This window comes from Aythya marila (assembly GCF_965140915.1).
Source record: "Aythya marila genome assembly, chromosome: 2".
Lineage (NCBI taxonomy): Eukaryota > Metazoa > Chordata > Aves > Anseriformes > Anatidae > Aythya > Aythya marila.
Window position 1 is genome coordinate 122,734,231 of NC_139043.1, and position 22,759 is coordinate 122,756,989.

At 37.8% G+C, this 22,759-nt stretch overlaps 1 protein-coding gene across 6 annotated transcripts in view; it reads right to left on the reverse strand.

The window, feature by feature from the left end:
- NCOA2 (nuclear receptor coactivator 2) overlaps nucleotides 1–22,759 on the reverse strand; it is a 197,485-nt gene that overhangs the window by 36,114 nt on the left and 138,612 nt on the right. For all 6 annotated transcript variants that reach the window (XM_082753629.1, XM_082753633.1, XM_082753631.1 and 3 more), the window contains 7 exons: nucleotides 21,934–22,037; nucleotides 16,861–17,038; nucleotides 15,261–15,446; nucleotides 14,286–14,387; nucleotides 13,953–14,093; nucleotides 10,481–10,628; nucleotides 6,985–8,254 (listed from right to left, as the gene is read on the reverse strand). In XM_082753629.1, the coding sequence (XP_082609755.1) occupies nucleotides 6,985–8,254; nucleotides 10,481–10,628; nucleotides 13,953–14,093; nucleotides 14,286–14,387; nucleotides 15,261–15,446; nucleotides 16,861–17,038; nucleotides 21,934–22,037 (2,129 nt within the window). The remainder of the gene's footprint in view (nucleotides 1–6,984; nucleotides 8,255–10,480; nucleotides 10,629–13,952; nucleotides 14,094–14,285; nucleotides 14,388–15,260; nucleotides 15,447–16,860; nucleotides 17,039–21,933; nucleotides 22,038–22,759) is intronic.

Sequence of the window (22,759 nt, forward strand, 5' to 3'; positions counted from 1 at the left end):
ATTTCTTTCAGCACTCTGCCATCCCTACTGTTCAAGTTTTTTTTTTTTTTTTCCCTCAGTGTCAACACAAAACATCCCCCACTGGAATTTAGTCCTTTCCTTCCTGTCGTATTTGGAATCTGGAGAACAAATTGTGTTCCCCTTTCTTCTTCTAATCTTTTCTGTATTTGAAAGCTGCTTTGTACTTGTGTTTTGGGGTTTCAGGCTAAAATTAAGTAATTTCAGCTTTTCAAATTTTCTTCATCGTATAGCATATTTTCAAGACCTCTTATCATTCGCGATGCTCCTGTAGCCTGCCTTCAGTTCGTCCACACTCTTGTTGCAGTGCAGTGTCCAGAACAATACTTCCAGACGAAGCCTTGCAACTGCTGAGTAAAGCGGAAAGTTTACACATTTGATGGAATGTTGCAGAAAAGCCTGTGATTTTTTTTCATCACATGACATTACTGATTCTCATTTATCATTATCGCATTTGTTCATCCTGAATATTCTCCTAATAATTTTCCAACATATCTCCTAGTTGCAAATCAAGTTGAATTCCTCAAAATAAAGTTGTCCTCCAAAGTATTTGCAGACATGCGAGTATCACCTGCAGCCTTACTAAGTGCATCAGGTATTCTTGCATCAGGTCATTTAGGTTAACAAAAATACTGAATATCTCCAGACACTGCACAAACTTCTGCAGTACCTCCATTATGACAATGAATCCTTAAATAACTACTTTGTGTGTAAGGATTTCCAGGCAGCTTCCTACCCACTCACAGTAGTTTCATCTTGACCATGCATCTCTGATCTGCTTACGAGAACACCACGTGTAACAGTGCCAAAAAGCTTTGCTAAAATCAAGACACACAGCATATACTGCTTCAGCCAAAAAGCCTGTTACCCTGTTGCAGATGGAAAATAAATGGGTCTGACATTGCCTGCTCTTGACAAATCCCTCTGATGCCTTGCTACCTTCCAGGCTTGCACAAGCAGTTTGGTTGACACAGCACACCAACAGAAAAGGTCGAGCCAGGAGAAATTGAATGTCATTAGAAGAAGCCTAAATCATTAAGCAGACAGGTGATAAGCAGATTCAAAAAGGCACTCCAAGAGACAGTTGAGAGATGTTTACAGAAGCTGCATTTTGAGCACTGGGAGAGCTGGTAAAAGAAGCCTGCAAGAGCCAGTAGAGGAGACTGATGTAGAGTATCATGAATTATAAAAGGATGATTCAATACTCTTTGGGGGAATTAAGACATATGGCCTTCATTAAACATATTTTAGAAAACAGCGAGGGAAGTTTTTATACATTGCAGGGTTTTTTCCTTTTGTTATGTGCGGGACTTTGTGTCTTTTTTTTTTTTTTTTTTTTTTTTTAAATATTCTGGCTACTGCTTTTATTTCTTTAAACATCAGACATTAAAAAAATAAAAACCAAACAAACAGAGAAGAACATATTGATCCAAATGTGTCAGAAAACTGCAATCCCCAAGATGCTTTTAATTCCTCTCAGGAAGTGCCAAAGAAAGGCCAAATAAAACAGATGTATTTTAACAATTTTAACAATAAAAAGACAACTTTTTTTTTTTTTAATTTTAACTTTAACGCAATCAATATAGAGTATTATTTCTTATTTTTTTGATGAGATGAGGGTTCTCAACAGTTGCAAAAGCTCCAAGTTAGTTTTAGCTATGATGTTAGCCTAAGACTTTCCAGACCCACCCTCAGATGGCACCATATCTGCAGAAACTAGTGTTAAAATCTGTACTTGGTTAGTTTGATGGGATTTTTCTTTTATTTATATACTGTATTTATTTTGCTAATGGCCTAAATTGAACTTTATGTAAATAAAAGGCACACCCTAAACTCCCTCTAAAACTATTATTTGTCGTGAATTAATATATATATATATATTTCTGATAAAGTGCAAAGGAGCACAAAAAAGTTCTTGTGCTAACTAACTCTAAGCCACACAATTATTACAATCTCAGTAGAACTGAGAAACTAAGTCGTAGAATACATTAGACAAGTTCTGCTTGGAAATATTTTTCTATTTGAAAAATTACCGACTTTTGAAGTGCTTATCACCATCATAGAGAGGAGGTGGAATCAAATATTAATAAAATTCTTTCAGCACTACTGACGTACAGTTACACCTAAGCATGAAGTTTGGCTTCCAAACGTTGCCATGCCTAGATTCCACTGGGGGGATCTTCCCGTGGATTTAGGCCTGGATGTGTCCTAAACCCTGCACCCTCTGGAGAACTCTTTTCCACCATGGGCAATGCCCACGACTTGCACTGAGGCTTTATTCCAAACTTCACACACATATACACTTCCCTTACAACCACACATGACAGAGGCACCTTGGACTTTTTCCTTACAACAGGATGACTTTTGGTGGGGACACAAACTGGGGATTATATAAGGCAAATATAGTTTCAAATTAGCTCATTAGCTACCTCCTCAGCACGGGCAAAACATTTGGCCATGAAAGATAAACAAAATAAAAAGATAAACAAAAACCTAATCTCTGCTCCAAACTGGCCACAAATTAAAGGATTAAAAAGAGGGAAATCTAAGTCAGAAGTGTAATCAATATAGTCCCCGACTGCAGTAAACACACATTTGGCTAGATATCCTGTTTTATTATAAGGATAATCTACTACTTATAATCTAACTTATGGAAATTGTTTTCTAGATCTCTAATTAGAAGCTATTCAGAAAATGAAAGCCCCATTCTAGGGTTTTGATATAATTTCAAGAAGAAACACATGTCCATCATTAATCCAATGGATTCTGGACATTAAGAAATAGCTTTTTGGATGATAAGGATGTGTGTAAAGAAAATATTTCAGTATCGGGAAGATACTAGTTTCCATATAAAACAAGAGGACTGCAGTGTAGACAAGAAGTGTGAAGAACACCAGAACCATTTCTGAATCTGGGGAGAAAAAGGTACGTGCTTATGAAGATTTCTGGAATAGCACCAGTGGAGACAGAAGTGTTACAAAGTTCCTGTCAGACAAACAGGTTGTCTATATCGTCTGCTGGCTAAATGAGCAGCAAATACATTTTGAGATAAGAATTTAATTTCATGCTATGCCAAGTGCTTTCTCGGAGAGTAAGTCATGTCAAGTTTCTACATCTTGGTTTCTTTATCTGAAATATGAACGTAAATGCACACTCAATTTTACAAATGAGTTTTGCAGCACAAAAAAAAATACAGCAAAACAGAATGTTTCTTTTGTAAGGCAACACACGACACTGTCCAGTACATGGTATTTCTGTGATGCTCCCCAGTGCTTTCACTTTCCTACCCTCTGAGCTGTTAGCCAGTCCCAACAGATCTGACAAAGAACAGCAGCCTCAGATAAACCAGGTTTCTCAAGTGTTTCCTAAGTCTGTGATGGAGTAGATGAAAGAGATCCAGTTATTGTCACTGCTAAGGTAAGGGACAAAGATAGCAGCAGTCCTGCTCCTGCCAGTGCCTCCCCGGCAGGTCTCTCTCTCGTCCTCTCTCCTCCACAGCGGTCTGAACTGGAATAACAATCAGCCTGATAGAGCTCAATAACCATCACCATGCCGAGGAAGGGAAAAAGGTGCAGAGGCACTGGAAATATTCTCTGCCATTTGAGAAAGGCTTCCTGTCAGTTGCTGGTCTCTGCAGAAGTGTATGTTTAAACACGCTACCTAGAAGGCTGCTATTTTTAGGTCGGTGGTGCACTTCAAAGCATTTCCTGTTCAGAAAGTCACACCAAAAGTAAAAGGAGAAAACGTAAAGGCTCTTCTGCCCCCGAACGGCCCTTGCAGAGGCCATCCCAGTGCCGTTCCACAGCAGTTTCCAGAGAAACTGAACATTCAAGTGACTAATTACTTAAAAATACAACATTCCTCAGGGAGAAGAAGTCTTAAATAAACCTGCAAAATAGGTAACACAAGCACACAGCTAATTTTTACATATGGGAGGAAGAAGGGGGGCAGGGAAAAGGACACAGGAGGATGGAAGAATTTAGCACAAGAATCTGTGTTCTAGTCTTGTACTAAATAGTTCCAGCTTTGATCTAAATTTAGGCAATGAGCACTTCCTGTGGGAGACCGTCTTCCAAAGCTGAAGAGGTTTTGATGCTAAATATTTTCAGTGATTTTATAATTGGAGTAAAGTGGTTATTTGTTTAAAGGCCTGGCCTTCAGCTAGATAAATGCTTACATTATTTTATATTCCCCACCATTTCCTCTCCTACTCCATGTTGGATTTCTCTTGTTTATTCAGCTCCAGGTTTCACAGCATTTTAAGTAGGTTTTAAAACTCTATTTAAAACCAACAGGAACAACAAAAGCCCCTCTGTCATTATCCAGCAGCCTTACAAGGCAGCTGTGGAACTGGCTTCGCCTTGCTTCAACACTGGGGAAGCCCCAGCTCTCCAGCCCTCATCACTCCATCATGGCTCCTGCTCCTTCGTGTTTTCCTTATCAGCTCCTGGCCCTTCCTGCACCTCCAGTCCCTTCTCTCTTGGGAGAAAACCTTGGTCTTCAGACTTTAAGAAAAGGCAATGCATCTACAGTCCATACTCTAGCCTCCTCAAATCCCTCCCTCAACCTCAGAAACATGAAGTCTAAAAATAAAAAATGAACAGACTATTCATTTTTAAAAGTTCATAATGTTGGGGACCCGTTTTTCAAATGTTTGAGGTCAGCAATACTTGAAGAAACTGAAGCCTCTTTCTGTAAAGTTAGTCTTTATAGCTACCTATTTACATTTAGGGTGAAACACAATCTGCCTGTCTTTGGTCACAGAAAAGTAAGGCAGCTCATTTAAACAAGCTGTCTAGGCTACCAGTAGTCAATACAGACATCACTAGACAGCAGCTTACCTTCACTGTTTTAAACGCCTATCAGGAAAACATAATGCCCCACCAAGTATTTATGTACTTTTTCACCAGCCATAAGAGAAGCTTGTAGGACTAGCTTAAACTAAACTGTAGATAGCTACTTTCCAGAAGGGATAAAACCTGCCCCTTATGAATGGGTTCACAGCTAAGCTATTTTTTGTCTATTCTACAGAGATTATGAAAGAGAAGATTGTAATTCTATAAAAATTGTTGGTTTTGGAGCGTAAACCTTCTGAAGGCCATGATTTTGATCTTCTCAATTACTTACATAGAAGTAATTTTTTTGGTGACTACTAAATTCTACATTCTTGTGCAGTATCAGACACTCAGGACTGTCTCAAAAGCTTATTCTAGCCAGTTTAGCTGTGAATTTCTTGATGTTTTTCTACCCTAGCAAAGTATAAATTCTCACTGAAAACCTGTGCCCTCCCTCTGCAGGTAGCAACAAAATACTAGCTGTATTCAGAACTATAGTAATATCTAGGCTTGAGGATTAATCCCTGCAGAAATTACTGTAATTTGACTCAGTTTCCCCCTAAAACATAGGAAGAATTTAAAAACCACAATTGCGCCTACATAATGGCAATAGTTGTTAAATTCTATAAGAACGGAAGAATTAAAGCAACCTTAGAGAATGCTTGGATAACTAAAATTTTAACAATGCTTCGTCCACACTGCAGTAGCATGTTTGGCCTTTATGTTTTGTGATTATGACCATTGTTGAAAGAACTGCCCAATGGTTAGAGACTGCTGCAAGGGAAAAATAAAAACAAACAAAACCAACCAAACAAGCAAACAAAAACACCCCAGAAAATCCAATGCTATGCTGTAGGGCTAAGAAAGTTTTGTCTACCCCTCCTCAGCCTCAAGATGCAATATAGAAAATATTAAAAATATATATTTATATACACAAACAATATAACCACAATATATTCACAAAAAATATCCAAGCCCAAGCCTATTCTGCACATTAAAAATATGTAATATTTTAAAAGTGAAGGATGTGTCCACAAATGAGAGTCATGAAATGTTTGCACAGTGTGTGATCTGATCATGATTTAAGAACGAAGGTTTCATGTACAGGGCACTGCCTAGGGATTAATGACCAGCTGGGAGTTGATAGTGTAGGACAAAGCTAAGGAACATTAATTCTAGCTAGTTATAAACTCCCCAGAAAATGTCTTATACTAAAATTAGTATTGTAATTACCCATTTTATAAATGAAACAGCAATACTGAAGTGGCAAATTGCTTCTGCAGCATCACTTTTCCCTGTAAAACTCTGAAATGGGAGCATTCCTGGTGACGTGAACATGGTGCTTTTTGAAAGTGACGTCTGCACAGCCTATGAGATGACACATTTTAGAACAGGCCCTAATGACATACATTTTATTAGTATGTTGGGTGGCACTGCAGCAAGAAATCTTGCACAGAACCCTAAGAAATTCTGGAAGCAAAATAAAATATACTGAGAGACATGATCCTGGCACTGAAAAACTAACCATCCACAGTGGCTGGGGTTGAATATAAAACTTTTTAGAGTAAACAAAACACACCATCACCACAAAAAATTGGCATAGAAATAAGGGAAGCCTATTTGCCTTGATTTTAATTTGCAGGTCAAGTATAGCACAAGGACCAGTAATAAGTGGTATCAGTCCTTTCAAACAGCTCCCTGCTTTGCATGGGAGATGTGCACTTATTACTCTGGGCTTGGCCACGAGTGCATCTAGTTGTTCAACAACAGCCTGTGGGAAAAGCTGTCAATAATTTAGCATCAACCAACAACTGCCAGTATTTTCTCTTCATATGACTACCAGCTAGGAAAAGTTGCCCAGTTTTCAGTCCCTGTGTCATCCATCTCCTCCCAGGCATGGTCTGTCAATCACACAACTGGTCTGCTCTTTTAGACAGAGTGATGACCACAACTTATTAACATAAATTGGAAAATGGAATGAAGATCAGATTTCAAAAGACAGGTAGCAGTTTGCTTATCAACAGCCTTGAATGTCAAGAAAGTACTGCCAAAGGAAGTCTGGAAAAAATTAAGATAGAAGGAACACAGACCATGAACACCTGATTTACACACAATGCAAAGATTTGCTTACCTGTTCATTAGGCTCAAAGCTTATCTCTTCTTTTTCCGTCCTCATAGCTATCAACTTTGTGCTACCTGAAGGGTCCGTCTTACTGTCCAACCTCTCCAGTTTTGGGGGTATGTCTGGTAAACCAATATCTTTAGTATCATCTTTATCTAGCAAGTAGCGAAGTAGTGCATTATTATTCTTCTTAGGACTCGCTGGCTCCTGTTTAACAGTCACCTCTGAACCAGGAGCTGTGCTACTGGACTCCTGGTTCAGTTCTTTTCCTGTGGCCTCTGCTGTGAGCTTGGCCAAATCTACAGGAGAACTACTGTCCTGCAATAGTCTGTGCAAAATTTTATGCTTCTCCTTGAGCGAGGTTCCATGTGCCGAACCAGACCCAGGCAACCCTCCCGTGGAGTCCTTGCTGACATCTCCCATGGTACTGGACAAGGGCGAAGGCTCCATCTGATCCGATTTGGTGGTCAGCAACTGTAAGAGCTTTGTCTGGCTTTTCCCGTCATGCAGCTTATTCTGTCCATCAGGTCTCTCGCCACTGACAACCGGTGGCATGCTGCTCTCACTGGTATCTTTCTGTTCTCCTGAATGGCAGCTGCTCTCTGCTTGTCCAGTTGTACCTTCCGATTGCTCCCCATAGAGTCCAAAGCAGTCTTTAGAGTCCAGGCTTCCCATCTTGCTTAGCTGGGGAGGATTCATATTCACAGGGGAATTTTGTAAATTTCCCATTTTTAGGTCAGGTGAAGCCAACGATGATCCTAGAGAAACTCCATGGCCCTCACTGAGGGCCTGAAGCGCATTCAGGGAACTGTTGGTGTAGTTATGGCTATTTCCTGTGCTGCTGCAAACTCCCACAGGCGAATGCAAGCTTCCTGCAGGGGAGAACTGACTAGGTGGGATTCGAGGACTGCCTGCCACTCCAGGGCTCACACGATGCCTTGGGGAAAGCATTGAGTTTGGCTGCCCTGGGTTCATGCCAGGGCTGCTTTGTGAGGGGCTATTCATTTTTAGTGCATAGTTACTACCCTGAGGAGTGGATGCTTGTATGCTTGACACATGGTTCATTCCCCCTGAACCACCAAACCTGCCTGCTGGCATGCCCATTTGTTCCTTTGGGCCATTTATGGCAAAATTTATATTGCTACTGATGGTCATATCCTGACCTGGGTTCCCACTGCACATGGCCTGATGGGCAGGGCTGCTGGAGCTAATGGGGTTCAATATCTTTCCCATTCCTTGTCCAGTCAAATCCTGATTCATTCCACAGACATTCTGCTCTCTATGTGGCAAGGGGAAGAAAAACAACCCATTAGCTAAAATGACAGTGGCCAACTTGCAATTACATTACAGAAAAAGAAGCAAAACCCCAAACCTCACTTCAAAATAACACAACAAACCTACGATTAAGAACAAATTGACAATTTGACAAAAGTGATATGCAACTACCAACATGGCTGAGCATTAACAGTATGGTTTTTCTGTAGCTCATTAACAAATCAGTAGAATAGAGGAAAAACAAAATTAGACCTCATCTAAATGACAGCCATTAGAAATGCAGATAGGTTATAATTTCAGACTCTCTCCCTTTAATGTATATCTTTCTTCTACAATTCAGCAAGAGCTAACTTTCATAACAGAGAAATCTCATCTTAAACATCTTAAACCCCCAAAAATGTGTGTTTTACAAGACAGCTGCAGACAGCTGTTCAATGGAGCTTTGAAAGTTTATGAGCAAGCCCCACCACAAGAGTGGATTGGGCTATTTGTCCACCAAGCTCATAGCCAAAAGAAAGTTTAAAAAGTCACATTCCTATACTGCCAGAGTATTTTGATGATGCTCCAAAAAGTATTTGAGCCAAAGAACTACTGGATACTACTCCAGAATGGGAATAATCTGTTAGCAATCCAGTCCTGCACAGGCAGTTAGAAAAAGAGAAGAAAACCACCATATATACACAAGCTGAAACTCAGATCTTAGAGTTGAAGGCTGTAAGATAGCAGAAACAAAGAGACATATGCACAGAAGAAAATCTTGCAAGAGCAGCTAGAGATCACTTCTCTTTTCCTCAGTAGATTTTAATCAGTTTATGGAAGGATGCAATATAGTTTTTACTTCTGTGCTAAAACTTAAATCAGAAAAATAAGGCATATTCCCAAATGCTAAAAGCTATAAAAGAGCCATAGTCAAGTAGATTAGGAAGAAAAAAAATAGATCCTGAGAAAAATCAAATCAACTCTGGACTTCCAAAAACAAATGCTAATGGAACATTCCTAATATATATTTTCGATTAGATTAAAAACATTCCTACTTGCACAAGATAAGTGCAGATAAAGCTTCCCATTTTGCTAAAGCATGACAAGTGGAAGAACTGAAGCACACAAAGTAGTGGAGCTTGTTACTCCGTATTTGTTAGCTTAGGTGTAAAAGCAAAGATGAACAATGTTAACAGTAAATAGAGAGGTGGATTTTTAAAACCTTACTACAGTTTAGATACTACCAGTATCTTAAAAAAAAGAAAAGAAAAAAAAAAAAGCTCTGCTTAAAAAAAAAAAGCACAAGCAAGTCTATTTTATTTGTAAGTATAAGTTTTAATTTAATAGTGCATTTTTAAACTTCAAATTTAACACTTCATGAAATATCATATATTTTCACTAGTCCAGACTAAACAAATTTTAGGCAGCTTTTGGTTTTCCAAATATACAACCTCTGTAAAATGGTTTCAGTTTTAATTATGTTTAGAAATGTTTTCTTCCTTTAAAAAAAATTGATAGTGTGTATATAGGAAAACAGCATTGCAATTATAATCAGCAAATAAAATTTGAAATACAATCTGACACAAGTGTACTGGTACATGCAATAACCTAATTCTACATTGAAATTTTGAAGTCTGTGATTACTTATCCTTGACTTTAAGATATTATTGCCTGTGCTTTTTGTTTTTATTTTTTCTTATTTATTTTAACTGATAGTGGTGCCATTTCACAGAATTGTATGTGTGTACCAGAAAACAGAAGGAATGAAGAGAGACACGGAGTTAAAATATGCAGTTTGTCTAAAATGTGATTTTAATAGTCATAATATATTCATTAAAGAGACCCAAGCCCAATATCTAACTGATTCTGAACATTAGGAATTTAATCCACCAAAGTTTTTGAGATTTAATTACATCCAGAAAATTTCTCGTGCCTACTATGAAAAGTACAGGAAATTAAAATACTGAAATTAAGAACATGAGATTAAAGAAAATTTTGTATATTTAATGGAAGATCTCGATGTAAAAATCCAGCATGCTGCTTGTAATACTGAAATATTTTCCTGCTCTAGTACTGAAATAAGTCTTTTCCTGTGGTAAGCGTTGATTAAAAAAAAAAAAATTGTTTTCATGCTATCTGTTTTAGGTCAACTGAAATGTCCATCAGCCTAAAACAATCCATTTGCTTTGGCAACTTTGTACTTTTGTTCCACCCACACTCTGCAGGGGGAGAAAGAGCTGGTGAGAATTACCTGTGAAGCATATGCAGGGAGATGACAAGCTGAGGTTCACTAGTAGTCTGGGAACGGATGAGCTTGCTCTTTGTTTGGGCAGAAACTATAGTGCCATCAGACAAGGAAAACCGATAAACGGGACTGAACGCTAGTCCCTGCCTCAGCACTGCAAGCAAGAAAACAACAGAATTAATGAGAAACTCTATTACAGATAGCTTAGTCACTTAGTGTCTGATGTTCTAAATCCATCAGCACTGATACCGCAGCCACAGCGTAATTTTTCAGAAAAACAGAAGAATAATTTTGGAAATAAATAGAGGTGATGATGCATATAAAATAAAGGAACTCATATATTGTAGGGTGATCAAAAGAAAACTTATGAGGAGTGACAGCAATAATAGGGCAGATATTATGAAATACAAATTATTTCAGGAGTGGGTCAAGAAGCCCTTGATGTCCATATCACTTTTCATCTAACTCCTTTTGTTGCTCATACATTTTTCATCTGTATCACCTACATCAAGATTATTAATATAAATGCCTTTAGTTTCTAGATCATCTTTTTCCATTAGTGTCTACTTTCTACTCCCTATTGCTTGCTTAAATTATCTTATAACAGTTACTCTCAATAATACTTTAATTTAAGAAGTACATAAATCTCTTACACAGAAACAATTAGAAATAAGAACAGCTGTAATAATAAATTACTACTTTTTTAAGAACAAATACAAAAATGTACAGCTCAAACAAATTACCTAAACTAAAACTGTGTCTATGCTACCTTCTTCCAGTATTAGATGTGACTGCATGTCAGGTTTGGGGCTTATTTCACTGCACATACTCTGCAACACTTAAGTTTTCAGTATAAATCTGAACTTCACCAAATCGAGTTATTTAACTCCTGTAACCTCCAGCAACATTTCTTTCATTAAAATGGAAAATCATGTTGGGAAAAAGCTAATCTTCAAACATTGATTCTACTGTTGAAACCTTGCCATCAGTGAAACAAGCCTGAACATTTTAAAAGTCCAAAGGCTATTACATTAGGACCAAAGTTATGGCAGGAGGCAAATACTTCATGTCAGAATGTCCATATAATTGTTTAGGGGAAAAAACAGAAATAAAACACTACAAATACTGTTATTTTTTAGGTATGCATATTTTCTGTTTTGTTTTGTTTTTGAATTAATATTATCATCTGATCTTCATTTCGTTGCCTTTTCTTGTTTGTTTTTGTTATTTTTTCCTGTGATAATGAAAAGAGTGTTTTCCAAGCATGGCTTTATTAAACAGCCTTCACTACTGAGCTACCAGATTTTTCAACTTGCAGGACTGGCTGTGATTGCTTTCCTTCCCTGTCCCCCCACTGTTATATATTGTTCTGCAAGGTTTTAAAGTATTATTTAGGCAGTGAGAAAACAGGAAGCACAATTTAAACAACCAGAGGGGGTTTTCAGAGTAAAAATGTAAAGAAAAACAAAAACCTACAACTGTGAAACAATACAAAGCGAAATTTCACTGTTAGGTATGTCATTGTTTCAGTTTAACCTTTGGGCACCAGAAGGTCCAAAGCTCTTAACTTTAGCGTATACCACATCAGGAAATTCCAATACTCAATGCCAACAGGATACAAGTGAAATCTCTACTTAAATCATTTTCCAAACTAATTCTTTAAGCAAACAAGAATGTTTCCGTATTCCTCTTGAGGAAATGCTATTTTTCTGACTGCGGCCAATAAAAACTTGCCATATATTCTGCACTTTATAAGGAGAGTTAATTCAAAAGATTTTTTTGTTGTTGTTTTTTGTTTGTCAAGCTAATGCCGATTTTTTTCCCACTGTATCACCGAATTACATGTAGGAGACTGCTACTTAATTTGCTTCTATTCCCAAACCATAATAAAAACCTAAGCGACTTAAAAAATGCAAGGGGTTCCTCTGTTGAATGCAAAGATGCTAGTGTCCACGATATGCCTTGTTTTTCTTCTCTATACTACAGGATGGGAACATTTCAGCCATTATTCATCTCTAGTACTGGATCCAAAGCAATTCCACAGGTTTTTCCTCCTCCTCTTATCACTTACTCTCTTCACTTCCACAAGAAGAGCCCCCTCATTTCAACCAACTTCACAGTTTATATGACTATCCTAAGCCTCTCCTGCAAAATGATACAGTTAAAACCCCCAAACATGTATATTTTTATCATTTCACACATAGCTGAGAGAATAGGCACTCAAACCTCAGCACTGAGTGTAAGAGCTGCTAATTTGGTCAGGAATCCTTTGAAGAGGACTGAAGTAACACATGGCTGGATGCCACAACAGAAACACCTAAATCATACCTGTGCAGAATGATCCTTACCTGAAACTGCTCTCTCTCTAAATCCCTACTGCAACTTGAATTGCATACTACCCTCCTTCATCTGTCTGAAATCACAGCATAAGGTTGTGAGCTTTTAGCACTCCTCCTGTATATACCCCAAAAGCTGTTATATTAAATACCACAGTAATTTTGTGCCCACAAATTCCCAAAATGAAGGTTTCATGAAGGCAAGATATATTAAAAACATATTAAAAATATTGAATGAAAACTGCATGATTAAAGGGGTGTGTGTGCTTGTATGTATATTTGGTGGAATCCTTTGAGACTCCAACTACAATTTAGTATTGCAGACAGCATGTCAGTTGTTTAATGGCTGTTACAACTACCTATAAATCCTGTTCTACAAATATGAACCAAAGACTGATGCTCCTTCACTGGAAATGTTCTGGTTATTCTCAATTGATTTTGAAAGTACTTTCCAGTGGTTTATAAGGGGTTATTTGTTTTTAGTAATTTGGACCTGTTTTATTAGAATTAACAGTAACAGGGGTTAATGAAAAGAAAAATCCCCACCCAGTCACTACCACAAAAACCTCATGGGGAACCTTTCACAATGCAGTAGTTTCCTACAGCTTACCTTCCATAATCTTTACTGAGTAGAAGTGCTTGTGGTGAATCCTATAAAACTTATCTGCTAGATACGGTACAACAATGTAGCGTGCCTGATAGCATGAGTGCTGCATCTTTGATAATTCACAGAGAGTGTTTCTCACAGGAAATGTGACTGTAAAAGTCCATTCTTTTTGCAGAGAAATAGAATGCAGGTCAATGAACTCAATGTGTAAGCTGAGATTCTGAAGAATACTGCGTAATGAACATATGGGGAGACAACATGCAAAGGTCTTGCTTTCTAAAATAACTGCAGTAATTTCAGGATTTAAAGCAACCTCCTGTATAGCACAGTTATAACAAGAAGGCTAAAACAAACAGGGAGAATGGTGTAAAACCTCTCTAGAGAGACCCATCAGTGCATTAGGGAAATAAGCTTAAAAAAGTGATTGTCGGTAGTTTATAAGTGTCCCATGTAGACATAACAAAGAGAACACAACCAATAGATACAAACGACAAACAATTTAAATATAGAAAGTGCTAAAAATATGAAACCTAACCTTCCTGGTGATGCCTCTTGGCAAAAGATATTTCTCCCTCATGCTGCGAATGGAACCTCTGAATACATCTTCTTACCAAATCCTCCCAGCCAGGTTTCATAGCTGCTCGCATGCTACTTGTGTCCAGTGAAGTTATTTTGCCTGAGATTAGATAAAACAGTTGTTACAGGAATTTCCCCCTTGGGGAAACAAGCAAACAAACAAAACCCAACAAAGGTATATATATATATATAGGTCAGAGGTTGGACTCGATGATCTTGAGGTCTCTTCCAACCTAGAAATTCTGTGATTCTGTGATATATATAAAAAAAAAAAAAAAGTATTTCACAATACCTTGTAGATCCTGGCGAGTAGTAAAGCTCTCTGATGAAGGAAGAAGTGGTCTTTCCTTCATTGGAGCTCTTCTTGCAACACAAATCAAGCAAGACTGCAAATCTTAAACAAAAATGTTACTTTAGTAATTTGTATAGATAAGAAAGGTTTTGTTTCCAAAAATAATTCAGAAGTATTTTTAGTACACTTTAATTCTTTTTGGACTAAAATAATATTTCATACCAATAAAAGGATACATAGAACTCAGTGGTTTTACATCTTCACTGTTTCCTATAACATCACAGGAGAAGTGTGTTTGTTTTCTTTCAAAGAAGAAAAATTATTCAAGGACTCCACCATGACCCACAGCTATTGGCATGTGTTTATGCATATACTTGTGGTAGCTCTACCTCTTGAAAGATAAATAATAAAAAGGAATACGATACATGCACAGAGATCAAGTTTCTTCAACACTCTCTGCTTTGTACCTTCTAAGACACATTTCTTAAACATGACCCAAATGCTTGCTGTCCCTGAGGAAGCAGCTTCATAATAAACCATTTTTACTTATCTGAATGCTTGAAATACAATCTAAGGAAATTTACCTGCTGAAGTAGTAAAATGGTAAAGGAAATGGTGAATCACAATTGTCTTTGCATTCTGAGAACTCAAAAGATTGCCAATTTAAACTTTTCTCCCAGTCTCTGATATTCTTCTTACAATTACAGGGGTATAAAATCTCATTAATGTAAATGGTGTTACTCTCAAACCATTATAACAGAACAAATTGGGTACATGTTAGTGAATATACTCATAATCCAACACGGAAACAAACTTCTACAGTTAACTGAAAAAGGGGAAACTTGCTCCTTACACCTTTTTATTTTTTCAGAATTCAGAGGCCATTTTATCAACCATACCAGAACTGCTATCCTGTAACTATTTGAGATAGCATGGAAAGAGAATGTAATAACACAAATGGAAAGTGGCAGTTACCTTCACCGTCCTCCTTGAAGGAATTTGGTTGAGAAACAGCAAAGCACTGCATAGTTTCATATTTCTGATGTGCTTCCTGGTTATCATGGCCTTCTTCAGAATCAGCAAGAGGTTTTACCAGCATCCGACAATTAAAGGTATGGCTATTACGCCTAGGAGTGTCACCAGACCAAGATCCCCCATTCACTGAACAAAGCAAAGATCATACAGTGAGATAAACCTGATAGCAATCATTTCTACAGCTTATCCATGGGAAATTAATCAAGGTGCTTTGCAAACTGGTCAGAAATCAAGCTAATTTAATATCAACAATCCATTTTTAATATTAGAGTCCAAACCAGCAAGTAACAAGGTAATTTTTAACATTCTGTATTTAAAAAACATTGATGTCTAATTTGTTCAGCCACTGTGTCTTTTTTAAGCATCTTATAATGACAGCAGTAGAAAAGCAGAGTAAAACTCTAAATATTGGTTTACGTAAAGGTGATAGAGTACAGTGAAAACCCTATTGGGTAGAGATAGGCTTATCTCTACCCTATTGGGTAGAGATAACTTATGGGCCTAGAATTAAAAAGGCAGTATGTAGGATCTGCCCATTGAATTAAAAACTGATCAGTGCAAAGGAGACAACAACAGTGTATAAAAAAGTCTGTGTCCAGATTAGAAATAGAAAGATAATAAACTGATATGGATTTTATAAAAACAAAAAGTAATGCAAGCAGGAACGTATTGAAAAACAGAGTCCCAGCTGCAATGGAAAAGACTGAAGGGATGACAACGACCTGGGTGGATAAAACTAAACCCTAACACAGTGCTTAAGATAAGTAAAAAAGGAAACAAAATCCTGCCATGCACAAATATAGGTAGTGGACATCAGTCAGAGCAAATTAATGTAACACCACATAGAGAAATAGAAGGGTCATATTTAAAATACTCTTCACTTGCCCTCTTCAGCCATAAAATGCAATAAAGGCAGTAATTTATGGGGCTTAGCCATTAAAAGTGTTACATTTTCAATTCTTCAGGGGTTTGTACACAAAGTCATAAAATGCTAAAGTGAATTACATAATAATTTTTAAAGTGCTGTGAATAAATGAGGAGTTCTGTATTGACTTTCTTTTTCTTTGCACTACTTCTAAAATATGATGACGATAAAACCAATATTAGTATGAATGCAAAAATGGCTGCAACTAAAATGTTTTCTGAAAGGGAAGGGTAAATATTGGTAAGACAAAAAACACTGTAAAAAAAAATAGCAAAAGGAGCTTTCTCATTTTGCATAAGATATCCCCCTCTTTTTTAGACGCTTTTAGAATAACCAGCCTAGAAGACTGACAGCTAACAGAGTTAAATGCTGTCTTTTAGTGATTCACTCTAAAGATCCATTTAAAATATCAGTTAACAAATAAGGCAAGACCGAAAAGTGGAGAATGCTTTTCAGAAAAATATAAATCATTCATACAGCTGATATAATGCATTAAAAATAAATAGAATATGATGAAACCATAAGCAGTGGAAGGGCTTTAACTAAAGTTATGGAAATGCTGATTTATGAAACCAAAGTTAAATAAATAAACGTGTAAGAGGAAAACATATATACCTAAAGATTTTGGCAGCAGGATTTTGACAAATTCATTGTGGTCCCCTACATGCAGGATGCTATATATGCTTGTGTTCATCAGCTCTTCTTGGTTGTACCTTAGGTACTGCGTCACATTCTCAGAAACAAACATAACATTGCCTTCTGGGTTCACTACGAAAAAGAACCCATCCAGGGCCTGAGGGGAAAAACAAAAAGGCGAGGGGGTGGGGGGAGAAACAAAAAGATATCCGATAAATAAATTCACACTTCAGAAGTTCTTTATGAAGCTTTCGGTGTCCATTCCAGTTCTTATATTCTTGTCATAGCAAAGTCCACAATTCATATTGAACATATTATCTTACTTATATCAAACCAGTTTAAAAGCACAGAAAGATGGATGCACACCTTCCAAAATGATGAAATCCATAGATGGAAACAAACATAAAAATCCAACACCAACAACAATAACAACAATAAATTTTGAAAAGGGAAGAGGCTGCTACCTATCTGCCTGCCTATGAAGCAGGAAACCTGGACTAGAAGGCAGTTCTGCTAAACACAGAGCCTGTTCACTCCTCCTTTCACCACAGGGAGACTGATCCTGGAGCCCAGGAAAACATTATAAGATTTGCTACAAGAATGGCTCTCTCTGCATCCCCAGCAATGCATCTTGGTCCCATGGAGCCAGGAATGCAAGAACCTCAGGGTTATAAAGGAGAGAAGGGAAAGGAAGCCCAACCTGCCCTAAGGCTGAGGGCAGGCAGCGATCAGGGCAGCAGTGAGGTGTGCAGAGGATCCTGCAGCTTTAGTCCCTGCTCACAGCGCTGTTTTCATTTCCTTGTTTGACACCAGTTTAATTTCACCTTTTCATCTCAGCTCCACGATATTCAAAAGGACTTAAAACTTCTGCAAGGAAGTATTTAAATTAGGCGTTTCTTAAATTATGCTGATGGTTTCCCCTATTATTTCGTGACGGAGACAACACGGCTAAAGGATTCTTCCAGATACCTGCTGTATGCCATCTCAAACCTAAGCCAAATATTACATTGCTTCTACGTGATCAGCATAAAGTAAAAATCTGAGTATCAGTAAAACTTCTCATGTAAACTTTCTTTTTTCTTAAGATGCAAGCATGATTGTGCAAGCTAGAAATATTTCAGAGTACATCCCTCTGACTATATGTCATATGAGCAGATAAGGAGGATTTAAACTTAAAGCACCAAAGCTTTTGATCTAAGCATTCAATTAAGAATTAACCCCTGCAGACTTCTGCAGCTTTGCCTGATTTATTCACCTCTCTCCAAAGGGTGGTGGGAAATCACTGAAACAATTGTTAGTTTGCATTTCAGTCTAAAACCAGAAACTACTATATTGTGCCTCCAGGGACAGAGGCAAATCAGAAAACCTGGTAACCCGTGATTTAACAGATTTAAAAGCGAATGGATCCATACTAAGCCTGAACTTGGCTCCCTGTAAAACAGCTTAACAAGGAGAAGCTGCCACAACAAGTGTATACAGGCACGTGGCATTTTTTGATATGACCAAACTTGCATTCAACGCAACTTACGTGTTGGTGTTAACAGGCAGTTGTCAAGGACTCAGGCTACATATACATATTAAAAATGCTGCACACGACTGAGCACTTAGCAGACCCAGACGGTGCAAAAGAGGAGGCCAAGCAGAAATGGTATTTCTCTCCTCAGCCACCTACCAGGGGCATAAAGAGAGGTTCACAGGGAAAAGACAAGACACAACAGACACAGGCTGCAACTCAGGAAACTTCATGGAGATCTATATTTAAAAAAAAAAAAAAAATCACCATGAAGGTGGTCACATGTGGGAAGGGGCTGTCCAAAGAAGCTGTGAAATCTCCTTCCCTGGAGACATTCAAAACAGGGCTGGCCTCTACCCCAGACCACCTGCTCGGGACCTGCTCTGCGTGGGAGGTGGGACCCCACAATCCCCAGGAGTCCTCCCCAGGCTAAATCAGGTACCAGATCTGTTCCAGGGAGCAGTGGTGGACACACATCATAAGAGCAGAGTGCCTGAGGTAATGCTTGCCAAATGCTCTGTGTGCGCTGCTTTTAAATTACAAAATAATAAAAGCAAAAATAAATGCACAAGAACATACTTTACTTTTCCTGACTGCCTTTAAAGATAATCTAGGTTTTTTTTCTCCTGTTAACTGTCACAAATTCTAATCTCTGATTTTCTTTTCCTTCTCTTTCTTTCTTCCTTCTTTCTTTTCTTTCTTTTTATATCACTACCTTCTTTTTGTTTCTGATCATTCTTGGTTCCTCCCGCTAATTCCATTACTGTAGCAAGCTCTCTTCTACTCACGTGCTTTCAGGACATCCATGCCATTTTCCTGGTGACTAGTATTTAGTTTAACTGATAAAGATTTACAAAATTCAATTAATTGAGGCTCTGAAGTTAATTTCTATCAGCATCTCTGCTAGGGATTGCTGTCTTAAAACTACATTTCACCACTGCTCGAAGCCAACATAAGCACAGCCTCTTTGGTTTAGTCCCCTCCACACCACAACAACTCCCTCCTCTCAGCAGCATTTCTGAGGACAGACAGAGCTAGACCAGGGAGATGAGCTAAACAAAAACTAATGTAAGAAAAAAAATGAGATGCTAGCCACATCAGTCACCCAAACTGGCCTGCTGTGGAACCACAGGGCTTTTAAAGCTGGCAGAAGGGTGTGGGTTTGGCTGAACCGTTCTGTTTGGCCACAGTCCACGCTTACATCAATTCAAAGGGATTGCAAAACCAAAGCCATAGCAGATGTTTATCGCAGTCCTAAGAAGACTTTCAAAGGCAGAGAGGGCAGGCAAGAGATTATTAGCGTTACTGGCATCCCACAATAATCTTCAGTTTTCCCTACTGTTTCCTACTACAGCAACTTAATTTGGCAAGGAATAGCTCTGGGCTGCTTCCTCACAGCTGCTTCTTGGGTTGACCACAGAAATGGTCATCTGAGCTTAGAGTAATACAGGCAGAACATGCCTTATAGGCCGGTTTCCCATTTCTTTCTATTCTGAGGCAAAAGCCATAATAAAATAGTATTTTAGGTAAGCAGAAGGCTTTTGAGCAAGTTAATGCACCAAGCCACTTAAATCTCTTAGAAGCTTCCACTTTTGCAATGATTTCTTAATTCTGTTCCCAGACGTATTCCACCACAATAAACAACTAGAACAATAATGAGGGCCTGCACACTTTTCTTCAGTGCTATTGGTACAATGGGGGAACAAATAATGGGCAACAAGCTGAAAGAGAAAACAAGAACAGATATTATTTGTGATGATATATTGGAATAGAAAACAAATCTGTGTTCACTCTGAGCTCTTGCCAGCTCTCTCAACTATTTTTTACGCTCCCTCTATATCTACTTTTCTGCTTTAACCAAGAAATATGTTAAAATATTCCTCAGAGGCAGCTGCATGATGAATTTTACTCACTTTCTTCAGCTGGAAACACTTGCTAGTTTGAGGATTCTTCAGTTTTATTCTTTAATAAAAACAGACAATTACGTTTCTAAACCAAATCAAGTCAGAAAGTGTTCATCAGCATTGCCATTTTTATGGCAATGTAAAAAGAGTAGATTTTTTAAGAGGTTGTATAAAGGGGTTTTGTAAAGATGAAATAACTTAATTGCATTTCCTTAAAGAGATAAAGACACAAAGAAAGTATCTGTAGTCTTTTCACAGTACATTTGTAACAACTTTCAGTCCTTTTAAGTTTCTTGTTGCAAGAAGACCACAGTTTATTAATTTAGTTCCACAATCTTTCGTTGTTAATATGCAATGCTATTCAGTTTTTGCATACCGTGAAGGAAAAATAAACTAAATGGAATAACGGAACAGACAGATGATTTTACATGTCGTGTTTGCTGTGGTGGCTAATCATCTAAGACAAGCTAGGAATAAAAAATCTTATCCTTATTTTCCCTGTGACTAAAATAGGTCCTTACAATTAAATTAATAGGAACTTAAAGATAAGTTTTAACATAGCTGCGAAAGGGGTGGATATTTAACTTTGATAGCAAAAACAACAACATTCAATTCAGTGAGCATGTATAATAAAAATTAAATTAAATCAATTAATTTGTTACCCCAGCTTTTCAAAGCAGAATGTTTTCACTCCAACCTGTCTAATCTTCCTTATGTTTAGTAATATGCCTTTGGAACCTTTATTTCATATATGGTACTGAAAACTGTGTTTTCGTTGATACTTAAAACTGATACAACACGCATCTTGTTACTGCAGCATTCAGAAATGACAGAATAGTTATGCTTCAGCCAAAGTTAGTTCCTTTAGCTAGATTTAGGGATTGTGTTTTATTTTGTCTGAAGCAACATTTATTCTTCCTTACAGGTAAAGCCCACTGCCAGAACAGGAATAAACAATTTGCAAGTGAACTTATGCAGCTAGAGCAGTAGCACCAAAGGACAGTAGCATACGATATCAGGATCCCAGATAAAATACCTACACAACATTACTACTACTGCATTTAGAAGTCAGGTTTTAACCATGCAGCCTTTTTGGATATCAAAATAACAGCTAGAATCAGGCAGAAACCTTAACTGAACAAACTGAAATATGTATCTCGAAAAGCCCTGCTAGATTTCTTACATATTCTAGAGGGAAAAGAGTAAAGCTGGAAATGCTGAAATAATAAATCATTAAAACTGTATAGCAATGACATACAATTTTAAAGGAAGTATTATTCATGTGTGCACTACTGCATCTGTCAGTTAATTGTAAGATACAGCAGCTCTTCCAAATCTGTCATCACAAATACAACATGCACATACAGACACAGCAGACTGTGTAATAAAGCAGCTGAATTCTCTTTCTCTGCCTCTCTGTTTCCCTCTTCATCCCCCCTCAAAGATAAAGAGAGTTTCAACACCAAACCCAACAGAAATATGCTGCCCATTCATAAATGCCTTAATCCTAAATTGCCAGGGTGGCTTGTATTGCTTGACCATTCTTTTACAGAAACCTCCAACTGCACTTTTTCACTTCATTTCATCCATGGGGGCAGAGAACTGGCTTAAATAAAGGAATTTTGTGCTCTTCACCTCAAGCATCATTGGTCCAAGTGCGTCCTTGTCGATGACACTCTGACCCGTAGATGATACATCTGCCTTTTGCACTTCATCTTCATTAGCTGCTGCTGCTTTTTCTGCAGTAAAGAAAACTATGTATTAAATGACAGAGCAGTGCTCATTAAGTGACACAGTAAGAGATCACGGAGTATTGAGACTAGCTATGAAACAGTTACAGTGCAACAATACTGGAAATGAGATCGAAAAAATCTCCCTTAATGACTCAATAGAAACATAACTAGTGTATTTGCTTCTCAGCTGTGAAGTTTGAAGACACAAATGAAATCATTTCTGCTTTTTCTCTGCTAGACGCTTTACTAAACTACAAAATGCATCTCTGGGCAAAGACAAGAGACTCCTTACGAAGGTGCGGTGTGTAATGGCCAGGATGAAGGCGTGTAAAGAGACTGAGTTACCAGAGCATGCAAAGCTCATAGCTACACAACTTTTCCACGATCACTGTATTTAGAAGAAAAAACACAAGTCTGCAATCTGCTTGGAACAGTACTGAGAAACAGTGGGCTCGTTTCTGCTCCAAGGCCTCTGGGAGCACATTTTTATTATCACATGATTTTTGTACTGTGTTATTTATCAGTAAATAAGATCATACAGATTAAAGTAATTTGATAGAAATAAATACAGTAGAAATACTGATAACCCCTTCCCCTGCCACTTCAATATGAGTAAATTAAAAGTACATACAGTTTCAAGTGCTGTGTTTGAAAATTACAGGCAAGAATGATTTAAGGTTTCTGGAGTACGAAGACACACATTGCAATGTATTATAACATAGAGTATC